This window comes from Lasiosphaeria miniovina, assembly GCF_030549165.1.
Source record: "Lasiosphaeria miniovina strain SMH2392-1A chromosome Unknown B0T26scaffold_6, whole genome shotgun sequence".
NCBI classification, from domain to species: Eukaryota; Fungi; Ascomycota; class Sordariomycetes; order Sordariales; family Lasiosphaeriaceae; genus Lasiosphaeria; species Lasiosphaeria miniovina.
In genome coordinates this window covers 821,359-842,145 of record NW_026848225.1, presented here as the reverse complement: position 1 = coordinate 842,145, position 20,787 = coordinate 821,359, and the positions used below count along the sequence as shown (strand labels likewise).

At 53.8% G+C, this 20,787-nt stretch overlaps 6 protein-coding genes across 6 annotated transcripts; 4 read left to right on the top strand and 2 right to left on the bottom strand.

Moving 5' to 3' along the window:
• The first annotated feature begins 4,965 nt into the window (after positions 1–4,965).
• B0T26DRAFT_398660 (uncharacterized protein) lies at positions 4,966–8,226 on the top strand. Its single transcript, XM_060434796.1, has 2 exons — positions 4,966–5,511; positions 5,592–8,226. The coding sequence occupies exons 1-2, from the start codon at positions 5,119–5,121 to the stop codon at positions 7,908–7,910; spliced, it is 2,712 nt and encodes a 903-aa protein (XP_060292511.1). The 5' UTR covers positions 4,966–5,118; the 3' UTR covers positions 7,911–8,226.
• Positions 8,227–8,542: 316 nt separating this feature from the next.
• B0T26DRAFT_654581 (Aldo/keto reductase family-domain-containing protein) lies at positions 8,543–9,982 on the bottom strand (the record flags this gene model as incomplete). The annotated part of the gene is made up of 1 exon (XM_060438558.1): positions 8,543–9,982. The coding sequence occupies one exon, from the start codon at positions 9,980–9,982 to the stop codon at positions 8,543–8,545; it is 1,440 nt and encodes a 479-aa protein (XP_060292510.1).
• A 2,029-nt stretch (positions 9,983–12,011) lies between these two features.
• B0T26DRAFT_653749 (uncharacterized protein) lies at positions 12,012–12,801 on the top strand (the record flags this gene model as incomplete). Its single annotated transcript, XM_060438486.1, has 3 exons — positions 12,012–12,060; positions 12,150–12,426; positions 12,486–12,801. The coding sequence occupies 3 exons, from the start codon at positions 12,012–12,014 to the stop codon at positions 12,799–12,801; spliced, it is 642 nt and encodes a 213-aa protein (XP_060292509.1).
• A 417-nt stretch (positions 12,802–13,218) lies between these two features.
• Positions 13,219–15,560, top strand: B0T26DRAFT_785056 (Alpha/Beta hydrolase protein; the record flags this gene model as incomplete). Its single annotated transcript, XM_060446763.1, has 9 exons — positions 13,219–13,252; positions 13,301–13,722; positions 13,818–14,045; positions 14,103–14,311; positions 14,364–14,460; positions 14,550–14,795; positions 14,865–15,051; positions 15,161–15,266; positions 15,344–15,560. The coding sequence occupies 9 exons, from the start codon at positions 13,219–13,221 to the stop codon at positions 15,558–15,560; spliced, it is 1,746 nt and encodes a 581-aa protein (XP_060292508.1).
• Positions 15,561–16,269: 709 nt separating this feature from the next.
• B0T26DRAFT_398609 (uncharacterized protein) lies at positions 16,270–18,824 on the top strand. The gene is made up of 7 exons (XM_060434795.1): positions 16,270–16,925; positions 16,985–17,409; positions 17,494–17,879; positions 17,968–18,206; positions 18,314–18,435; positions 18,515–18,683; positions 18,752–18,824. Exons 1-6 carry the CDS (start codon positions 16,511–16,513, stop codon positions 18,677–18,679), a joined length of 1,752 nt encoding a protein of 583 aa, XP_060292507.1. The 5' UTR covers positions 16,270–16,510; the 3' UTR covers positions 18,680–18,683; positions 18,752–18,824.
• B0T26DRAFT_398594 (major facilitator superfamily domain-containing protein) lies at positions 18,764–20,409 on the bottom strand. Its single transcript, XM_060434794.1, has one exon. It carries the CDS (start codon positions 20,128–20,130, stop codon positions 18,901–18,903), a length of 1,230 nt encoding a protein of 409 aa, XP_060292506.1. The 5' UTR covers positions 20,131–20,409; the 3' UTR covers positions 18,764–18,900.
• Positions 20,410–20,787: the final 378 nt, after the last annotated feature.

Genomic DNA, 20,787 nt, shown 5'->3' with positions numbered 1-20,787 from the left:
GTTTCTGCGGTTTGTTGATCTCCTGTCGCGCGCGCTCGTACTCGCCAAAGATATTTCTGACCACCCTACTTCACCCCCCCCTCCTTTAATAACTGTGCGCATAACATGAATTTGCTCTGCTCCATTGGTATGGAATGCCGATTTGGAACCGCTCCCCACTCAGTCATTCTTTTGACATCAAGTATGTCCCTTGCCTAACTTTCTAGTTTTGTTTCTTAATCTCTCCCAGTCCACGCTGTATGCTGCCTGGCAAAATGGGAGACATTTTTCCCCCGTTCCATGTGTTATAGTTCCAAGCACCACCCGAATACGAATACGTAACCGGCGCCGCGGATCCCAAGGTAAGGTACGGTAGGTACGACGTTATCTCTCGGGCCTTAACTCCCACGAGAGTTATTTAGCAAGCAGAGTCGCTGAAGCTCTGATGCGAAAAATTGCCCTACCATATCTACCCGGGTATATATGTAAGGAATCCTCGCAATTCCGATCCCAAAAAAAAGTTCTGATGGAGGGTCCGCACGTCACGCTGCTCCATATATTTTGATCCTCCAAAAAGGCTGCTTGCCTTGGGGCCATGGGAACCAGATTGCCGACGCAAATGCTTCACTATCTCGATCCTGTTGGCTCGCTGACCTGAGTGCTGTTGGCTCATTATCGTTCGGTTCTGTGCTGTCCGTACATAAGTATCTACCTTACGCCCATGCCGTGCTATCCGTGTGTCGTGTCGTGCTTTCGGTTTCCACTCATGTACGGTCACTCTGTCACCCCTCCTTACGGGTATAAGTCAGCATATTTTGGGCCATCAGCTCAGTCATATTCGTACATATCGTAACCTCGTGCTCAATTTTCGTTTCCGAATGGGCAGTCCAGGTAGTTTCACTACGTGCTCCAGAATAATTAGTCGACAACGAGTCCTCTGCAATGCTGAGAGAGCGGGCATCCATGCTTCTGCATTGCATTGTTGTGCTGGGTACTATATGTCAATCCCATTTCGTACGAAGCCGTGCTAGAGTCTTCCCAGCTCAGTCTTCTCTGTGAACACGGGGCTCTAGCCAGAGCACCCGAGTAATTCGTTTACGCACGCTGTCTAAGGCCCCACGCTTTGTCCATCATTTTGTGGGGTTGTTGTTATCATGAAGTCGTAGGTTTCAATATAGCCTTAGCACTTGACCAGTTGCAATTGGAGATGAATGTACGGAATACGAGATATTTTATAGGGAAATGTGTAACATATCCTGCCTATATCAGGCGCATGATATGAACAGTGGGGCAGGGTCCTCTCACCAGAGACCGGAATGTATTCCGTCGTCGATGGTTGGTGACTGGAACTCTAGTTAACGGGCAAATTTCAACGCTCGCCAGGAGATAAATGCTAGAGCATCGAGACTGGCCTAGGATTTGTATGGATGGAATTGCCGGACATCAAGCTCTGATTTGGATCTAGTCTAGAGGCTTACTCTAGAACCGTAGAAGCAACAGTTTCTATAGCCTAACAAATTTGAACCTCAATGTGTTTGGATGGCTTGGTGGCTTTTACCCAACCGGACATAGCTGCGAAAAGAACCCCCAAAACAGGTGCCGACGGGGTTGAGCATACGGCGACTTACAACAAATTCAGGTGTTTGTGGTGTTCCAAGTTCCTCGAGATGCCCGAGTCAAACAAATACGGTCTGGCGGAGGAATTCACACAGCATGAGAGTTTCTCGTGACTCTTGGCCTAATTACTAGTAAAATTGAAGTGAATAGTAAGGTCTGCGAATAACACCCGACATCATGTAATGCAATGCCCTATAGGGCATTTAATTACATATGCAAATAGTAGGCTTGCGATCAAGCTAGTTTAGTGTTCTAGCTGCCTAGAAAGTAGGTTTCGTTTTTAGACCTGCTGCTCCCACAACTAACTTGGCATCGTTTGGATTTCAAGGTCTTCCTCCACCGCCAACTTGGTTGATCCATATCATCGTCTTAAGATAAGATCGCAAGTTTATGACTATATACGAAGACCAATATGATTGTTCTCCCATGTGGTGTCTCGTTTTCATCCCCCCTTTCCTTTGCACACTCTATTCGAATCACGAAAACGAGTTGAAGCGTCCAGAAAAGAGGAATCATTTACTCGACCCCAAATTTGTGACTCAACTCGCCTTGTAATTTCGAATAAAGGAGGTTCAACGACAAGATGAATGAAAAGGAGCAACGAAAACCCCTCCCACCGTCCAATCCCCGACTAGCTGTTGGCATAGTACTTGAAGTGAACAGTACGGCAGAGTTTCTAGTAAACAAAATCTGCCTGAAAAGGGTTCTATGAGGGTATTTGCAAGAGAGTAAAAACTAGGGCTTTGAGATTCTTTAGTGGGAATTCCTGGCCTGGGCATGGCGTTAGGTAAAAGGCATCAACTGTGTCTTTATATTTGCGATTATGGTTCTGGCATCTAGCTGAACATCTGGAATCCGTGGATCGAACCAAATCGGAGCAGTGCCGTTCAATTGTTTGACTTTTGCTGTACCGCGGCAAATTCTTGTGTTAACCTTTAATATGTACGAGGTGGTGGGTATGAGCCATTTCACTTCTGTGAAAAATCTAACTGTGGAAGTCCCTCCACTCAGTGAGAATTCCAATAGTTATTGCCTCCCTCGGAAAAAAATCATGAGTAGGCAGTGAGGCCTTTCGTTTTTGCAAGTCCCCCATACTAATTATTAGCAAAAATTTAGTGGTTAAGGTGAGTTTTTCTAAGCTCATGGTACCATGGTTTTGTAGGGGAGATCAGCGAGCTGATAGGAAGGGAGCACGCTAACTTGCCAAAAGACGATGTAACCGCAAAATACGGAAAGTAATTACAAGAGAGTGCTTTTATCCACTGTCAAATCGTCGCCTTGCACTATAATATACCATACATGACCCTAACCCCGATCAACCACCCCGCGCGCCGGTAAATATAAGATTCTGGCACGTAGTAATTTATCACTTTTTACCACAACGAAACCTGGCCTATACCTTTCCACTTCATCAACGACGTGGAATAAAATCTATTGCCTACCAAGCCCTTGCTCGAAGGCCCTCGCGGTTACGTACCAGAAGCAATAGATAAGGGAGGCAGGACTACCTACAGCAAGGTTGCCAGTCCGGCCGGACAGACAGGTCGGCTTACAAGGCTATCAACGACGTTGAAGACGGGGCATTCAGGGCATTCAGGGCAGTCGAAGACTCCCGAAGAAATGCGCAATTTCCGCATTTGGAGGTATATTGACGTCGGCGACGGCGGCTAGGTACTATTGCAGTACAACTGCGTAGTCAGCGGTTGGAGCGGTGCAGCCAGCGAAAATGGTAATTTTGGCTGTAAAATGTGGTAATGTTCTGGTTGGCTGTAAAGGCTTGGCGCCGATGTATCTACAGTGGACGGTGGATAGAAACGCTCTCAATTACAAAGTCTGCACCTTGTGTGATACTCTCACAGTCACTAGATACCTACCTAATTATGAGCGACGCCATCCAAGGGGATGAACAATAGCGGCAACGAATTACTGAAGGGGTAATCTCGGTTTGTATAAAACCGAAAATGTTGATCTTTTGTCGTTAATCGGCCTCTTATGCATCTCATCCTGCTACTACCGTACTGTGCTTGAAGTTGAAGGTCGCAATCATGCTTTCTAGAGATTTTGTGTGGGTTTAAAGTACGAAGTTTGAGGCGAGCAGGGAAGGCGCTTACCTAAAAGTTGCGTAGTGACTTGAGTTTTGCCATATTGCTAGTAGTTTGGGGTTATGCATAGAATAAGACATGAAATTGCCCAACCCTTGATAGGATGACGTATTGCATAACTGGCTGGCATCTGGACTTCGCAGCAAGAACTACCTTACTTGCTTTTCGTTCCAAAAGTTTGCCATTTATTGGAGTGGGAACATACAAATTTCCGAAATATCGGCCAATCCTTGCAAAGTTTGGGGGTCCCTTGGAGTAAACGGCTTGTAGGGAGCCGGAAGAAACCTCGACTTCCATACTATCTAGAGATTGAAGGCGTCACTCTTTACGTAGGTACATGAATCTCGGCTTCTTTACTGGCACGCGGGAGGTGGAATATCCAGAAGCTAGATGCACTCCCGTAACCGCCCAAAAGAATGAGGTACTAAAAGCCTATGGACGAGAGCTTTACGTGGAATTGCGAATTGGGGGGCCTTAGATTCGTGGATCACTGCATGCATCAGAGTGAGAATTGCTCGGTACCGAGTACATACCACAGGGAGCAACATACCCAGCTTCTACATGACGGGAAGTATAAGGGGAGCTGAAGAGGTAAATCAACCTAGAATTTTACGAACTAAAATAACCTTAAGGTACCCGAATACTTATCACATGAACCCACAGGGCAACAATTACAGCTCCATATTCTGATGCTGTGTCCTGCCAAGAGTCCCCGTCTTCCGTAATCCCAAGTGGGTCGGCAGGGTCGGACCGTGCTCTTGTCAGCGGCGTTTATGGTCAACTAACTTCTTGGCATCCATCTTGAACCTCCCTCAACATCATATCTTGGGCTCGACAATAATCACTTGACCTGGACCGCGCAGTGAGCTCGTGAATCGCTCGCTCCTTAACCCCTAGGTGTTGTGGCTCGAGCGTTTTTCTCTGGATTGGCTCGAGTTCCCAACCCCGCCGCATGTGCCCCGCGACTCCGCAAGGATATGTGCGAGTGACGCCCGCTAAATCTGACCCTCCCAACTGCTGCTGACTGCACTGCACTGTCTCGGGTTGCACCAGAGACGACGGTTTTCCGAGCTGTGCTCGCCATACGAACAACCGCCATACGAACAACCGCCATTTACTTGGCGGCCGAGAAGCTGCTGCATCTCCCTTCTGCTCTTTTTCCTGATCTTGAAAACCGGCAAGCACACCCGCAAGCGATCTGCTGCAGTGCCGCAGTTCCCGATCCGACGGGGCCTCCCCGCCATTTCTGACAACCGGCCCCCCCAGCTTATCTGGCGTCACTCTCGTCTAGCTCCAACAGCCCTCCCTCATCTCGTTCGACGCCTCCCTCAAACTCACCCGATTGCCCGCCTCATTCGGCTGTTTGTCGCAACATACACGCCAATCCGCTGGGCCTGTGAAGCTGTTGACCGAGGGCACCATGGGAAACGCAAGCACAAAGGAGTCGCGAGGTGCTGATGGCGGCCACCGCGGCCACCACTCCGGCTTCCCCGCCGCATTGGAACCGGGCGGCAGCGTCTCTTTGCAACCCGATGGATCGTCCAACAGGAGAAATCTGGGGACACGGGGGGATCTGGGCGGTGTCTTGGGACTAGGGTCTGCGGGCTCTGCGTCGCAGCCCGACCCGCCGCCGGAGCGCCGGGAAACCAAGCAAGAGAGGGAAGCGCGGAGGCTAGAACGAGAGCGGGTAAACAGGATCGCCGAGCGAGCGCGGAGCATGAAAGAGGAGCACGTCGACGGCGGCTACCTCGTCACCATGGGGACATACACCGGCCCTGAGGACTTCAATAAAGCCGTCGTCCGGCAGTTACAAGTACGTCTGGGACTATGGATATCTAACCCTGCCCAGATTAGAGGTCTCGCAGTGACGCTTGCTAACTGTCCTGTGTGAAGGTCGAACGCAAAGTTGCGCCCTTTTGGCGAGGCCTTAATGACGTCGATGATCAGTGGACTGAACCTCAGATCATCGCTGCCGCGAGGGGGGTGCCCGTCCCTGCTGCAGACGAGACGCCCCCCGACGACCTCATTCCGCGACCCCTATCGCCGGATTCTCCCGCAGAATCCTCTCAGAACCTCAACAACCTAACTGTCCCAATGGGCGATCGCACCCAGTCCATTACATCTGAACATAGCGTGTCGAATGCCGGATCCGGGCTTCCGTCGGCCATCTCCAGTCAGCCCCAGAGGACTGGTTCTCCATTCAAGCCCCGGGGGAAAGCTCTAGCGGCCGTCTTGGGCGGGTCTTCTCGCAACGGATCAACGACCGAAATCATGCCCCGGGAGATCAACCTACCTCGCGACCCTTTCGTTAATGGCCAACCTCTTGAGGTGTTCCTCTATAAGGAAGCCACGGAATGCCCCATCTGCTTCCTATCATATCCACCATATCTAAATCACACTAGATGTTGCGACCAGCCAATATGCAGCGAATGCTTTGTTCAGATCAAGCGGCCGGACCCGCATTTTCCTGAAGGCCACAATGAGAATGACCATAGCAGCAACCCCGAAGAGGCCGCTGGACTATTGGTATCGGAACCAGCCTGCTGCCCCTACTGTACGCAGCCTGAATTCGGCGTCACTTACGAACCGCCACCCTTCCGCCGCGGTTTGGCATACACGATCCCTCCGAGCACTCTTGGAACCATGAATACTGCCATGTCGTCGAGCAGCTCCCTGAACTCGGCTACATTGTCGCCCAATCTTGGTTCTTCAAATAGCGGCGGCCGTCGTCGCACTCAATCCCTGTCTGCCAACGCTTCGAACGTTATCCTAACAGACAGAATCCGGCCGGAATGGGCAACTAAGCTGCAGGCGGCACGAGCCCACCAGGCTAGACGAGCTGCTGCCGCCACGGCCCTACATACAGCCGCATTTCTAATGGGAAATGTAGAGACACGGGCGTTCCGTAGTCGCTTTGGACGAAGGAATACAGGTGGCTCTGGAATCACACCTGGTGCTGGCACTCTTCCCGGAGGACCAGGTAATATGGATACAAATCTCGACAACAGTGGCTCGGGAACCCCTTCACAGGGAGTGGTTGATCCTGGCCCCAGGGGAAGCTCGAATCGCGCCTTGATATCTGGCGGTAGCGATGGGCGGCGTAGCCGGATTGAAGACCTTGAGGATATGATGTTCATGGAGGCCATCCGCCTATCGCTCGCTGCGGAGGAAGAGCGCAAACGCAAGGCCGAGAAGGAAGAAAAGAAGGAGGCTAAGAAGAAAGAAAAAGAGGACCGAAAGGCAGCAAAGGCAGCCGCGAAGCAAAGTGGGCCGTATGGGGGCGCAGAAGGTCGCAGCGGACACACCTCAGCAAGCGGGAGTAGCTTGAGCCTGCCTGGCCTGGGCTTTAAAAGGAAGCGAGGAAATAGTGGTGCCAGCAACCTACGAGTCGAGGCCAGTGTTGCCAGCGCGATGGCCAACAGCGGAGCATCGGGAGGTCCGGCGGATCTCAACGCAAAAGACAAGGGAAAGGCCGTCGATAGAGGCCCGCCGGTTACCCAAGAAACAGCTGATACTTCGGCCGCTGAGCCGGCCATGCCGCAGGCTTCGGCGACCCCCTCGGTCTTGGCTCCACGTCCAATTCCCTCTTCGCATCAGTCAGCGGGGCCCTCCCATCTTCGTCAAATGAGCAGCGCCTCGTCAATATCATCATCGCTTCTAGAGAGCCAGCATGGTAGCTTCACCTCACCTACCAATCTCCATGATCCCCGTGCTAGCGGCATCAGTCTGGGGAGCCGTTCAGGCGCCAGCGAGGATGGCGGGGATCAGGACCGGGACCGTGACCCGAGCGCAAGCACTGAGCCCATGTTCAATTTCAGGAGTTTGGCAGAGGTTGTAGGAGTGAGTCTGGAGGGTGAAAACGCCGGAAGGCGTTTGAGTTATACCGAAACCGACAAGAAGACAGATGGGCCTGGAGTGGAACATCCTAGCCGCCCGTCACCGTCCTCTGATGTCGAACGGGCCAAGACAGATGAAGTGAGCGACGGTCCACAGACAGAGCGAGTGGAAAATGTCTCTCCGAGCCACCTAGAAATCCAGAAAGAAAGCCGTCGAGTGAGACAGGAGACAATAGCCACTGACTTGGGTCGGCTCCCGCTACCCGAAGTCACTGTGACGCCAGAGACTCCGGCGGCAGTCGATGATATCGGCGGAGACTCTAAGCAGCTTGGCTACGAGACTACTGTCGAGCACCCGCCCCAGGTAACGCAGTAGTGGTGTGAGAGCCTGATTTGATGCTACCTTTCCCACTCCGTGGTCGATGGGCAGCAGAAGACGAAGATGAAGATTGAAAGAATGAAGTATGAGAGCGACTCGGCGGAGTGTCAGAATGGAGTTATTTGGAGCTGAATGTGGGGGGGCTTTTTTTTCTCAATTTTTCTCAGAGTGGAAGTGGCAGGGGTGGGAGTTAAACAGAATCTTCCTAGCTATCCAATTGCCTCGAGCGGTATGTCTGGTTCGGTACGAGAGGTACCTAGTCCGTGGTCGGTCGATCAACCCATTTCCTTCCTTTCCCTATCCTTTCCCTCTTCCCTTTTGTACATAGCCCCGCTTTGTTTCTCACACCCCGTCTCACATGTTCTCTTGGGGTATGGTTTAGTTTGAAGGCTCATGGGGGAAAGAATGGAAGTCTTTGACGGGGTGAGTGATGGGAGTTTGGAGTTCTTCAACGGGCATGCTATGTATGCCCTGGCCTGATGAGTTTAGTATGTTTTGGTTGGTCCAGAACTTAGAATTGAGCAGCATTGTATTGCAAATAGAAACACCTCCTACATAGCTGGCCATTTGTGCTCGCTTGAACGATACATAGCCATGGCCTGTAAGGGTTTCCGTGTATGATGTTCAAGTCAACTTGTGCCGCTCCCCTTCCCACCTCTATTCCTTTTTACTAGTAGATCATTATGTGAAGCTATCACATCGTCGTTGGGAGTGACGCCTTTACCCTCTTTACGCCTCGTGTTTGCAAATCCAGGGTTCGGACTTGGCCAAGCATAACCCTCCCACGGCCCTAGAGCTGGCCAAAGCCCCTTTTGCACAAGCCCCAGAACTCTCTCTCTCCGTGCTGTGCCATATGGGCCATCTTCAATTTTTCCAGTAGTGCCGGTAGATTGGAGGCCCAGACCAGATAGCACTCCTTGCCACTCTAGCATCGTCTCCTCGAGCTCAGTGATGGCCGACACGCCGCAGACTGTCGCACCGAGCCGCTGGGGTGCAGAAGAATCCCTCAGCGAGACATCGACGCCAATATTGGCTGCTGCTCCAACGCGTGCCCACTCCTCAAGTGCCCAGCGGATGGCCACTAACTCTAGACGCTCGCCTGCTGCTACGGCGAGGCGGGCAAGTTCCTTGCATGCAAGACGCAGGTCTAGCGGTGAGGGGTGCCACTTGGTAAGCGGGGAAGGGCTTTCTCCCTGGCCTTCAGTCGTTTTGGGCGCGTCAGAATCTGGTGGTATGCCATGGCTCGTCAATAAACCCATCCCTAGAATGCTAGCATTGAGCACGACATCCACACCAGCGGCCTTGAACCTTGCCAAGGGGCTGTCCCCCCTGGCAGCGGACTCGGCAGCGGACTGGTCGTCAACCCACGGTAGTCCCAGTTTCCGGTTTTGGATGGTGAAGTGGCCGTAGCTGAGCACGGCGTCCAGCGGCTCGCCTGTCTCGGCGAGCACCGTGGCAGCAAGATCGCAGAGGACGTCAACGGGAAACCCGCTGATACCAACGTACCGAACGACGCCGTCCTCGTCACGCAGGCGGCGCAACTCGCGGACCGCGGCAAGGACCTCAGCCGGCGAGACAAACTCGACGTCATGGCAGTACACCAGGTCGACGTAGGGAGTGTGGAGCCGCTGCAGGCTGCGGAGCACCGAGTAACGGATCCAGGCGGGCGAATAGTCGAACTCGTCCATGACGATGCGCCCCGCCTTGGTAACGAGCATGAAGTCGGATCGTGGCAGCGCAACCGGCGCCGGATCGGCCGCGGACGGGGCGGGGTTCATCAGGGCGTCCAGCGCGCTGCCCAGCAGCGTTTCGGACGGGCCGTAGTAAGGGCTCGTGTCGAAAGCGCGGACGCCAAGCTCAACCGCCCGGGCGACGATGTCGCGATAGGGCATGGCCAGCGGATCGGCCACATACTGTGTGTTGAACGTTGCTGTGCCGAGGATAAGCGGCGGAAGGACGGTGTGCAGGGGTGGCCAGACAAAAGCACCGGGTTGCTGTTTGGTCGTCGTCGTCGCCGTCGTCGTCGCTGCCACCGCCGCCGTCGATGTCGATCTCTGAGTGTCAGACATGGCGGAGACCAGTCCTCGATGTTATGTTTTTCTTGAGCAAGCAAATCAAGTTGACTCGAATCTTTCAACACAAGGAGCGCCGCTGCCTGCCGAGGAGAGCAAACTAGGAGGGAGGCATCAATGGGAAATCTCGCAACCCTTCCAAGATCCGGTAGAGTCACCACTTCGAATACGTATGGAGATCCCCCACAGGGATGGCCAAAAACCCCACTTTGCCAATCCACCCTTCTCGAAGCGACAGGCTCACCAGGTTCACAGTTTCAGCGTGCTCGATAAGAATCGCCGCGACTCTGCACCTCACTCTAACTTCCGCAGCTAAGGCGTGGAGGTCGCTAAATATGATGCAATGAGGGGAAATTCCAGGGCTCGGGAACATCCAGGTATAGTGGGTCTCGAAAAGACTAGCCGCTATAACTTTCAGGTTCTCAGCGCTGCTTAGCTGCCCGTCCAGCGAGCCCAGGTAACGTTGGAGAGATGGAAGCCGTGCGGGGTAGGCACCCACTGGCGATAGTAATGGCGGGGATGGAAGGGATTTGGAGAAAGGGCCTGCATTCAGGAGTCCACGGTACCTTAATTACCTGACCTACACTGCTTCATCTTGGAACTCTCTCTCGCTTTATTGCCTCTCCCTTGGCACCGAGGCTTAATGCTAATTACCTATCAAAGGCTTCGTCAGAGTCGGCCCCCAACTTCTTTTCTCGATCTCGGCGTCGTCTCGCAATCGCAAACTATTTTTATGTCGGACGAAGCTGTGTTCGTACGGAGAGTATGAACGGTTCCGGTTCTTATCAGGACGATGTAGGTTGCCTGCCCATCGCCTCGAGCAATATCAGCCCAATCTAGGATCTACGGTATGTGAGGTCCTGCACCTACGCAATCCCTTAACTACGTCGCTCATTGCGTGCCTTAGATATTACCATCACAACGTCAACAAGCACTCAATGACGCATCCGACCTGTGGAACATACTAATTGTAAGATCGCCAAGAGTCGACCAAGTCCAGACTGTTGAATATTATCGCCTTCAAGAGACAGAGGCGGAACGACTGGACGCTTCCCCCTTGCATCACTCTAGACTTCCTATATTCTCGGCAGAGTCCACTCATGCTCGCGGCCAAGACCATTAGGCTAAAGACCGGAGGTGATTGTTGCCTTTCCATTACCAATATCAGCCTCTTTCCGCTCCCTTGTTTCCCACTCAATGCCCATCCTTCTCAAAAGGGGAGAGAACATTCTTTTCCGTTCCGCTCCATTTAACATCCCAGCACCCCTCCCCCCTCCCCACATTTGCAAGTAAAAGTCATCTATATACAGTTCAATCGCTTTAGCCTTCCAATCAAGGACGCTGGGCTGAGGTTAGCCGAGCGAGAATAGCGCTTTTTACAGGTCCCTTTCTCTCTTCGCCAGCTTTCTCTACCTTTCTTTCTCTCTGTCTCTCTCTGTGTGTGTAATGAGGGTTCCTCGGAAATTTATTAATGTGACATCCACACCCGGAAGCCAATAGGGAGTCGCTTATTGTTCTTCCATGCCCCGGTGAGAGACATGCTAAGCCAACCGGAGGCACGCCAGAGTCGATGACCCCCCCGTCGCTGCGTCTTGCTGTCGGCGATAGTTTTTTAGGGGCAGACCCAGAGCAGCTAGATTCCTCTTGATCGCTGTGTTGCGGCGGACCGGGGCGGCATGGCACTCGTCCGCCGCTTCTCGAGACTGGGCGAGCCACCTCTCCCATATCTCCCTCGGCCATGTTGTGCCGTTTCCCTACTAGCCGGAGCCTTGGAGGCCGGCTCGCCTTGTGCCCAAGCCCTGCTCGATATTGAATGTCTCCTCCCTCCGCATTAACGGAAAGACATTCCAGGACGGAGAGATTGTGCGCCCTAGTTGGTATTAGGCCATATGACGCCGTTGCAACCGCGACCGGCGAGGGCCTGTATAAAGACTTTCCGGCTCCTTGTGCAAAGGCCGCTCGACCTCTGCCGTCCTGGACCCAGCCTAGCCTACCTAGATTTGCCACATAATCGCAAGTCCCAAACATGCATATTCTTCGCAGTGCTGCGGGCCTAGCTGCCCTCCTGGGCCTCGGTAAGCCAGCCCATTCTGCCCATTGGGTCCCTGCCATTTCTCCATCTATCCATCTCTACGTGCTGACGTGTTGAGGTCATGCCTTTCAGCCCCTAGGCAGTTTGAACCCGACTCGGTGCAGCTTTTCGATAGCGTGACCGGTCTCAACTATTCCTCGTACACCAACGACCGCCACATCACGTACCGCGTTGCTATACCGGACCCCTTGCCGGGCAACTTAGAGTACGACACGGTTCTCCAGGTCATCGCACCTATCGATGTCGGCTGGGCCGGTCTTGCGTGGGGCGGAGCCATGACATACAACCCCCTAGCCATTGTATGGGCCAACGGGACTAACAACGTCGTGGTGGCGTCGAGAATCGCCTAGTACGTCACACTCCCCTCCCACCTGTGAGCACGCTCGAGTGGCTAACCTGGCGGCACAGCGGCTATTACTCCCCTCCGGCCTATCCGCAGGCGAACTACACGGTCCTCAAGACAGGGACCCATATCAATGCGACACACTGGCAAGTGACTGCCAAGTGCTCGGGATGCTCTAAATGGGGCGACGACGACATTGGATTCACCGAGCTGGACCCGCAATACCAGGTCACCTTTGGCTTCGCCTACGGAAACAACCCCGTCGACACGCCATCGAGCATAGCGTCGACTTTTGGCATCCATGATAGCATAGGACATCCGGTGTATGACCTGCAGGTGGCTAAAAACGCAGGCTTCACCGCCAAGGTAGAGGGGCTCTGAACTAGGCTGGTGATCGGAATACCCTCCTTGGCTGGCTGCAAGGGGCGGAGGGACCCAGCATCACGAATCATGGGCGCGGTTCCCTTTTATGTTTGAAAATCTCCAGGTATCCCAAATATAGAAATCGGTAATATAATCAAGTCAATATTGGTTGGTTTGATAATGATATATCCCTTGCCACGCAAATGAACTCGACCAGGCTTCGTAACGACCTCTAGAATTCCGGTGTTCCTTTGCCGGTGTCTAGATTTATCGTTTCTCTAGAGTAAAGAGCGCCGGGTATATATATGTATAAACGTACACCCTTTCAAAAGCGGCGAGACGAGTTGCATCACTTCATCCGGGCCTACGAAATCTCGCTCCCCCGCCCTTCCCACCTTGAATCCATCGTGGTCGACGAGAAGGCCCATCCAAGACATGTCCGTTATTATGGCCCAACTGTGGTCTCCGAGTCGAACGGTGTTGTTTACTCTGCTGTTGCGGTGTGTAGCCTGTGCAGCCATTGACCTGCCGCCTCTGACGGTTGACTTGGGATATGGGCTGTACACGGGCGTCCGCAACCTGTCGTCGGCACTCGACGTGTGGAAGGGAATACGATATGCGATGCCGCCCCTGGGACAGCTTCGCTGGCAGGCACCCAAGCCACCGGCGACCAACCGCAGTCTGGCGCTGGCCAACGCCTTTGGGCCAGCATGTCCCCAGGCGCTGCCCTCGGTTCCGGGCGCGCTGTTCATTCCCGGCAACGAAGACTGCCTGTTCCTCAACGTTTATGCCCCACGAAACCAGAGTGCCAATTCGAGCCTCCCGGTTCTTGTCGTCATCCACGGTGGCGGCTACGGGCTAGGAGACGGGTCGCAGGACCTGTCTTCGTTTATTAATACAAATGGAAATGCCCTCGTAGCCGTCTCGATTCAGTATCGGGTATGTACCTAACCAGAACCTTGGTTCTTCCCTAGAGATCCAATGATAAGGCTCTGGTTTATTAACCAAACTCTTTCATCTTCCTGTCTCCTCAGCTCGGAGCATTTGGGTTTCTAGCATCGCCCGAAATCAAATCACGCGGTGTGCTCAATGCCGGCCTTTTGGACCAGCGCTTTGCACTGGAGTGGGTGCGTAGCCACATCGGCAAGTTTGGAGGCGATCCAGACCGAGTCACGGTGGCTGGCGAGTCGGCGGGCGGAGGCTCAGTCTTGATGCACGCGACTGCCCAGAATGGAACGCTGGGGACACAGCTATTCAAGAACGTAGGTCGTTCGAGACATGTATCGTCTTATCCTTCAGAAGACTAAGTCTCTCCAAAGTTGATTGCAGCTTCGCCATGGATCCCGACGCAGCCATACCACAACGACGCGGTCACCGTGAATCATTACTACACATTCTCGTCCCTGACTGGCTGCTCTGCTCCTGCACGGGGATCCGTCTTTGACTGCCTGGTGTCGAGAGACTCTCTGCTGCTGCAGTATGCTGCGAATCTGGTCTCGACGAATGCTCCCACTCCTCACGGGAATTGGTCAGTCAAAAACTACAGATTGGCCCAGCTCACTTCTGACAACCCTGTCCAGGGCTTTCATTCCCGTTACGGATGGCTCATACGTTACTGGGCCACCAAGTTCCCAACTTGGACAGCGCCAAATCAACGGATGTAGACTGCTAGTTGGGGCAAGTTCACGACGCCTTCCGTGTGGCTCACAATAAATACATCGACAGGATTGTCTGGCTATCTAAACATATCTAACCAGTGACTGCAGAACAACTCAAACGAGGGGTCGTTGATACCACCGTCAAACATCGTGACACAAGATGATTTGATTGCGTGGCTCAAGTCAAACTTTCCCAACCTGTCCGACAGAAACGTCACAAACATCCTGGCGGTCTACCCAAGCAGCCGGGGTCCTGTCGATCCCTCTTCCGCCAGGTACGACACGGATGGCTACGGACCTGGCACTGCGGTGAATATCAGCCAGGTCGCCACGGGGCAGCAACAGCGATGCTATGTGGGTTTACCACAAGGACCCCATGCTCTGTCTTAACTGCCGCGGCTAACCGGCTTGCTAAATAACTAGAACATTTATGCCGAGGCGTCGGTCATCTGCCCAAGTTACTGGTTTGCTACTGCCTTTACAGGCCAGGGCCGAGAAGCGTACCACTATCAGTATTCGGTGCCATTTGCAGTCCACGGCTCGGATATCGCGGCATACTACGGGCCGCCGACGGACAACCAAGGCCCAGACTTTGTCACTGCCTTTCGTAGTGAGTGCTTTCTTCTTTTTTCCTTCCCCGTTTTCGCTCGTTTAGAGGCCTCCTCGATTACTCCAAATAGTGTCGACGTGAATATTGACAGAGCATGAAACAAACTAAGAGATTTATGGGAACTTTATAATCAACGACAACCCATCAATCACAAACATCGATGCAAACGGCCTGTCATCGGTGAATCCGACCAAACCAAACCCAGCCAGTAACTGGTACGTACTTGTCTAACGTGTTTTCCGAAACGCAACAGGAACTCAAAGCAAGCTAACTGGCTCCCTCGACCAACCAGGCCACTCTGGTCCCAGGACGCCCCGGTTCTGGTCAATCTCAACGAGACGGGAGGCACAGCCTACACGGCAATCTCGCCGCTTGGCATTCCAGTGACGCAGTTCAGAGGGCCGGGCATGTTCAACAACATCACCCTGGCCGATGCCTACCAGTGGGAGGGCGGCCGGGGCCGGCGATGTGACTTTTGGAGAGACCTCAGTCCTTTTGTGCCGCAGTGAGGACCTCCTGCTCGGGATCGCCTCAATTCCGATGGCTACAGAACGGAATGAGTATCAAAAACTTAAAGCTCACTTGGACTGTCAATTGCCGCGGAAGCGCGAGTTTGAAGTCACGGGTGCATTGGAGCCTATCTAGACGGGGTCGGGCGAGGTAACGGACCATTCTCAGGGGGTGACGCAAGCAGGGCGACAAGGCCTAGGTGTGGTTACCTTGGCACCTTTTTAGGGGTCCAAGCCGAGAGCGATAGGTCAGCATTTACTTGTTCCGTCACTCTAGACGGCACCCATTTGGAGGTTCTGGCCCCGAGTTCCAAATATAGCCGGGCCCGGTAGTGCTGGGTCTTGGCCCACATACATGATCGCAAGACCTCACGTGCAAGCGAAGACCTTTCCTTCTCTAAGTGCTTATTTATGACCGATTAGGACGGAAAAATTGACATCGTACCTTGTGTGTTTTTCTGTCTGTCGGTCTTGATCCCAGAGCAAGTGGTGGGCTGCACGCAGTCAAACCTTTAATAAATGTTTTTTGTCGTTGATGGGACCTCGTAATAAGTACCAACATTGTTTCTGGGGCCATTTATTTATTAATGAGACCCTCTGCTGCAATCTCCGAGATAAGGGCAGTCCCGCTGGGTTCTAGAAACGTGGTACTACTCTCCGGATATAGCAGGCTATTATTTACCGCTGGGCAAAATAAATCTAGGAGTAACATGCAACATCGCGGCATGGGAAGTCGGCAGGCAGCCTGCACCCGCGAATTTGCAAGTAGACGAAAGACGAAAGACAAAAGCCATCGCGGCTGACAGCAGAGATGGGCAGCGGAGAGCTATTCGGCCATATATCCTGACGCAGCCGTTCTAATTACCATGTCGTGATGATCTTCCATCCTGGAAACATGCTAGGCTTTGCTTTGCGGCCTACCTAGTTCCAAGTCTAGACCGGATTAGTTCATGGCTGGGCTTTGTCTATTGCTCGCCCTCGTCGGCTTCTCGGCCATTGGGGCGGCGAATGGGGACGACGCTGGACCGAGGTGCAAGTCGGTACCGGGTAGTGACAGCTGGCCGTCACCAGAGACGTGGGCCGCCTTCAACGCGTCCATTGACGGGCGGCTGATCCGGCCCATCCCGCCCGGGGCTGTATGCCACCCGGCAGAGATCTCGTACAGCGCCGCCGACTGTGCCGCCGTGCAGTCGTCTTGGTTCACCGAAGCCCTGCACACTGAAGACCCCGTGTCGCCCATCTGGAACAACTGGAGCAACGACAGCTGTCTGCCAGACCCGCGGCTCCCCTGCAGTGCCGAGGGATACCCCGTCTTTGTGATAAACTCCACTACGGCACACCATGTGAAGGCCGGTGTTGACTTTGGTCAGTCAGATACTCAATCTCTATTTCTAATTCTCGACACGGTCCTCACAACCAAACAGCGCGAGCCCACAACATCCGGCTCATAGTCAAGAACAGCGGGCACGACTACGTTGGCCGCTCGAGCGCCCCCAGTTCCCTGTCCATCTGGGTCCACCACATGAAGGGCATCACGGCGCACGACGACGAGTTCCGTCCTCGGGGGTGCAACGTCACCATAACCGGACACGCCATTACGGCAGGGGCAGGGACCCAGATGATGGAGACATACCGCGCCATGGCGCTCGTCAACAAGACGGTCGTCGGCGGCAACGGCAGGACCGTGGCCCTGGGCGGATTTATCACCGGAGGCGGCCACAGCATCCTGGCCCCCCGCTACGGAATGGCTGCCGACCAGGTGCTGGAGCTCGAGCTCGTGACGCCCACGGGCGAGATCCTGACCGCCAACGAGTGCCAGAACACGGACTTGTTCTGGGCCATGAGAGGTGTACGTTGGCCCCTGTTATTATTGTCAACGCCAGTGGCTGTTTGACCAAAAAGCCAAAAGAGCTGATCGTGATCCATGTTTCAGGGAGGCGGCTCGACGTTCGGTGTTCTCACCTCAGTCACACTGAAGACGATCCCGAGCCCAGAGGTGATGAGCCTGATGTTCCAGTTCACCGCGGCGGCAGAAAACCCGGATGCGTTCGACGCAATCGCCTACTTTGTCGGCAAGTTCCCCGGGCTCGTGGGCGCGGGCGTCTCAGGCTACCCCATCATCTTCAAGGCGGTGCCAGGCGTTCTCAGCGGCGGCCAGACTCTTGTCACCGGCATCGTCGGCAAGGTGGTCATGCTGGACACAAGCAACGAGACGGACATTCTGGACCAGATCGAGCCGCTGTTCGCACACATCAACAGCACGTGGCCGGGCTTCGTCTTTTATACCAACGCAACCTACTACCCTTCGTTTGGCGCCTGGTAGGCCACCCACGCACCCCCTTCTGGGCCACATGGCTCTTAAAGTATTATTACTTTTCTCTCTAACCGAGCCTCCGCACAACACCAGGTATGAAGAGAACTACGACCCGTCGCCCGTGGGCTACGAAAACATCATGGGCTCGCGCCTGCTCGACGGGCCCTCGCTGACAGCCAACGCCACGGCAACCAAGCTGGCGTTGGAGAGGTTTGCCGACGGCGGCCAGGCCACCGTGTACATGGTCTCGGGGAAGGGTGTGTGGCACGCCCAGCCTCGGGGAGGCAGCAATGCCGTAAATCCTGCGTGGAGAAGAACATGTGTTCACGCGAGTAAGTGCTAGTAAAACTGCAGCTGCTGCCGAACCTAGCTCTTCAGTCAAGTCCCACTTAGAAAGGCCCAAGCTAATCAGGGCAATCTACTGCTTTCTGCCTTGCAGCCGCTAGCGTGAGTTTTGCTTCTCTAAACGCGACAGCAAAGGCAGCAGCCATAGCGAGAACCAACGTCCTCACTGAGGCACTACGGGAGTTGAGCCCCCATATGGGGGCCTATGTGAACGAGGCAGGTGTTCAAGCTCCAGCCTCACTAACTAGCCGCGCCTCCATTTACATTGCTAACATGTCCTCGTCACAACTCACAGGCCGATCGCTACGAGCCACAGTGGCAGAGCACGTTCTGGGGTGACAACTACCCTCGCCTCCTGAAAATCAAACGTGCTGTGGATCCAGACGACGTCTTGTGGTGCACCCCATGTGTGGGAAGCGAACGATGGCAAGAGGCAGATGACGCGTTATGTCGGATATAATTCGGTAATTAATTACATCACTAACTAGTTACCCTAGCTCTAAATATCAAATGTGCTAATCCGGCTGCTTAGATAACCTTACATTCTATTCCTATTCTATCCTATCCTGGCCTGGCCTGCTGATATACCAAATCTACTCTAACTCTACTCTAGCCCATCTGGGCATTGCGCATGATTCGAACGTCGAGAAATACAAAAATTTACAGCCATCTAATTCCTCATCACTCGTTCAGCTCCTTTTCTTTGGGCCCCTGAACACCAAAACACCAGGCGTCAGCAGCGATGCAAATGACCACCAGGTAAAGCCACCAGACAGTCCCCACGACGCCCTCCGTAATTCCAGCGGCGTAGATTGCACCCCCAGCGACCGGTCCGACAGCCCTGGCTAGGCTAGCCAGCATGTTGCCGGGAGTCGGGGAGGGTATCTCCAGTACAGCAACTATGTCTCTGGCTTCCTTCATCTCTTCGAGTTCCACCAGAGATTGGGTTTGATGGCGGCCTTGGCGCGAATTAAACAAGTCGTCTTCGTCCATGTTCAGTGACATGTATGGCTGGTCTTGACGACGAAGAATATTTCGTCTGATACAACGACTAATTTCTAGGCCTGTGAGAAGGCCAACGTCCCGCGCATCCTCTTTTCCCGGTAGAGTCTCACGAAGCCACAGTATGGCGAGAATGAGGGCGAAGGCGAGCAACGAGGCATTCATCAGGGCCGGGAGCGCATATGGATGCTCAGCGAGCCATTGCACTCCCCGACTATCGTGACTCAGGTTTAGGAGACCGTCGGGGCCAAGTAACCATGCAAGGTTGATGACAGGGTCGGCGAGAATCCCGCCTAATGCGAGGCTGGCAAACATTCCAGAATTGGAGACGAGGGGGAGAAGGAGGAAGGCTCGAGTCAGGAACCTGGGCTCCTTCACGATCTCAGCCGTCATGGTGCGCATGATTCCGACGTTGCCGTTGGCTAAGCCTGACAGGGTCTGCCAGAATATCAAGGCGCCAAACGATCGACTGAATCCAAAAGCCGCGTTTGCGACGACGGAAATTAGAAGGCCGGTAACGATGGACAGCTTGCATCCATGTGCGTCAGATAGCCGTCCCGAAGGCAGCGAGACGGCAAACTGGGCCAAGGGGAAGGACGCCACCAGCAGTCCAGAATAGGCCGAGATCCTAGCCGCATGGTTACCAAAGCTGTCCGTGGAGCTGCCGGTGCTGTTGTCCGTGCCCGGAGACGGCGACTCTCGCGGCAGAGCTGAACGGACAAGATAGAAGATGTACGGCAGGAGGCAGACGCTCGACAGCGGTTCCGAGAGGCGGCACATGGCCAAGATAAAGAGCTGGTCCTTGTTCGGGAGGTCAAGCCAGCCGACATCGGGCTGTCTTCGCCTGGGCGGCCCATTGTCGCCAGCGACGCGCTGTTGGCTCCGCTCACGACTCTGCCGATGCTGCATGTTACTATTTCTTGACGTTGCTTCGTTTGCGTCCAGAGCTTGCAGCTCATCGTATTATCGGCCAAACATCATGTGAGGAAAGCGGATGCCGTCTTGGCTTGAGCGAGCTGCCTCGAGATCGTCAGTGGGTCGTCAAGGAGACATGGAGAACTAGACCTGGGTCTGAAGGTACGTAACCTCACTCACCAGCATCATTTCCACCTAGGCCAGGGAGCATCTGCATTTATAATGAGAGAAGAGAGTTACATAGCAAGTTTTCATCCCGTGCGATGCGAATAATTAAGACAGTTCAGCAATACGTCAAGCCCCAGAAAGATGGGGTGAAAGCGAGATTGACCTACTGGGTAAGATCCGATTTGGACGCGCAGGGGAATTGGTCGTGGCGCCAAAAATAAATTAAATCCAATCACTTCTCTCCGGGTCCGAAATGGGCAGCACCCCTGCGGCTCCGAATAGATGCAGTGCCGAGCTGGAGAGGCATGATGGGAGCTCAACAGCTTCTGATGCAAGGCCGAGCTGCGAGTGCATAAGTTCCGTAAAATCTCACAAGAAATTTGATGTTTATTGGCAACTGCCGCGCCGAGATTCCAAGTCCTCGTCATGCAGTTGTGGATGGTCACGAATGCCTAGACCAGGGATTAGGGTTAGATACTCTAG

Bases quoted from the DNA above. Each gene is read 5' to 3' on its own strand.
- B0T26DRAFT_398660 (XM_060434796.1), top strand. From the start codon at position 5,119: ATGGGAAACGCAAGCACAAAGGAGTCGCGAGGTGCTGATGGCGGCCAC. The intron at 5,512-5,591 runs GTACGTCTGGGA...TCCTGTGTGAAG, and splicing joins CCGTCGTCCGGCAGTTACAA to GTCGAACGCAAAGTTGCGCC.
- B0T26DRAFT_398609 (XM_060434795.1), top strand. From the start codon at position 16,511: ATGGCTGGGCTTTGTCTATTGCTCGCCCTCGTCGGCTTCTCGGCCATT. The intron at 17,880-17,967 runs GTAGGCCACCCA...GCACAACACCAG, and splicing joins TACCCTTCGTTTGGCGCCTG to GTATGAAGAGAACTACGACC. The intron at 18,436-18,514 runs GCAGGTGTTCAA...CACAACTCACAG, and splicing joins TGGGGGCCTATGTGAACGAG to GCCGATCGCTACGAGCCACA.
- B0T26DRAFT_398594 (XM_060434794.1), bottom strand. From the start codon at position 20,130: ATGCAGCATCGGCAGAGTCGTGAGCGGAGCCAACAGCGCGTCGCTGGC.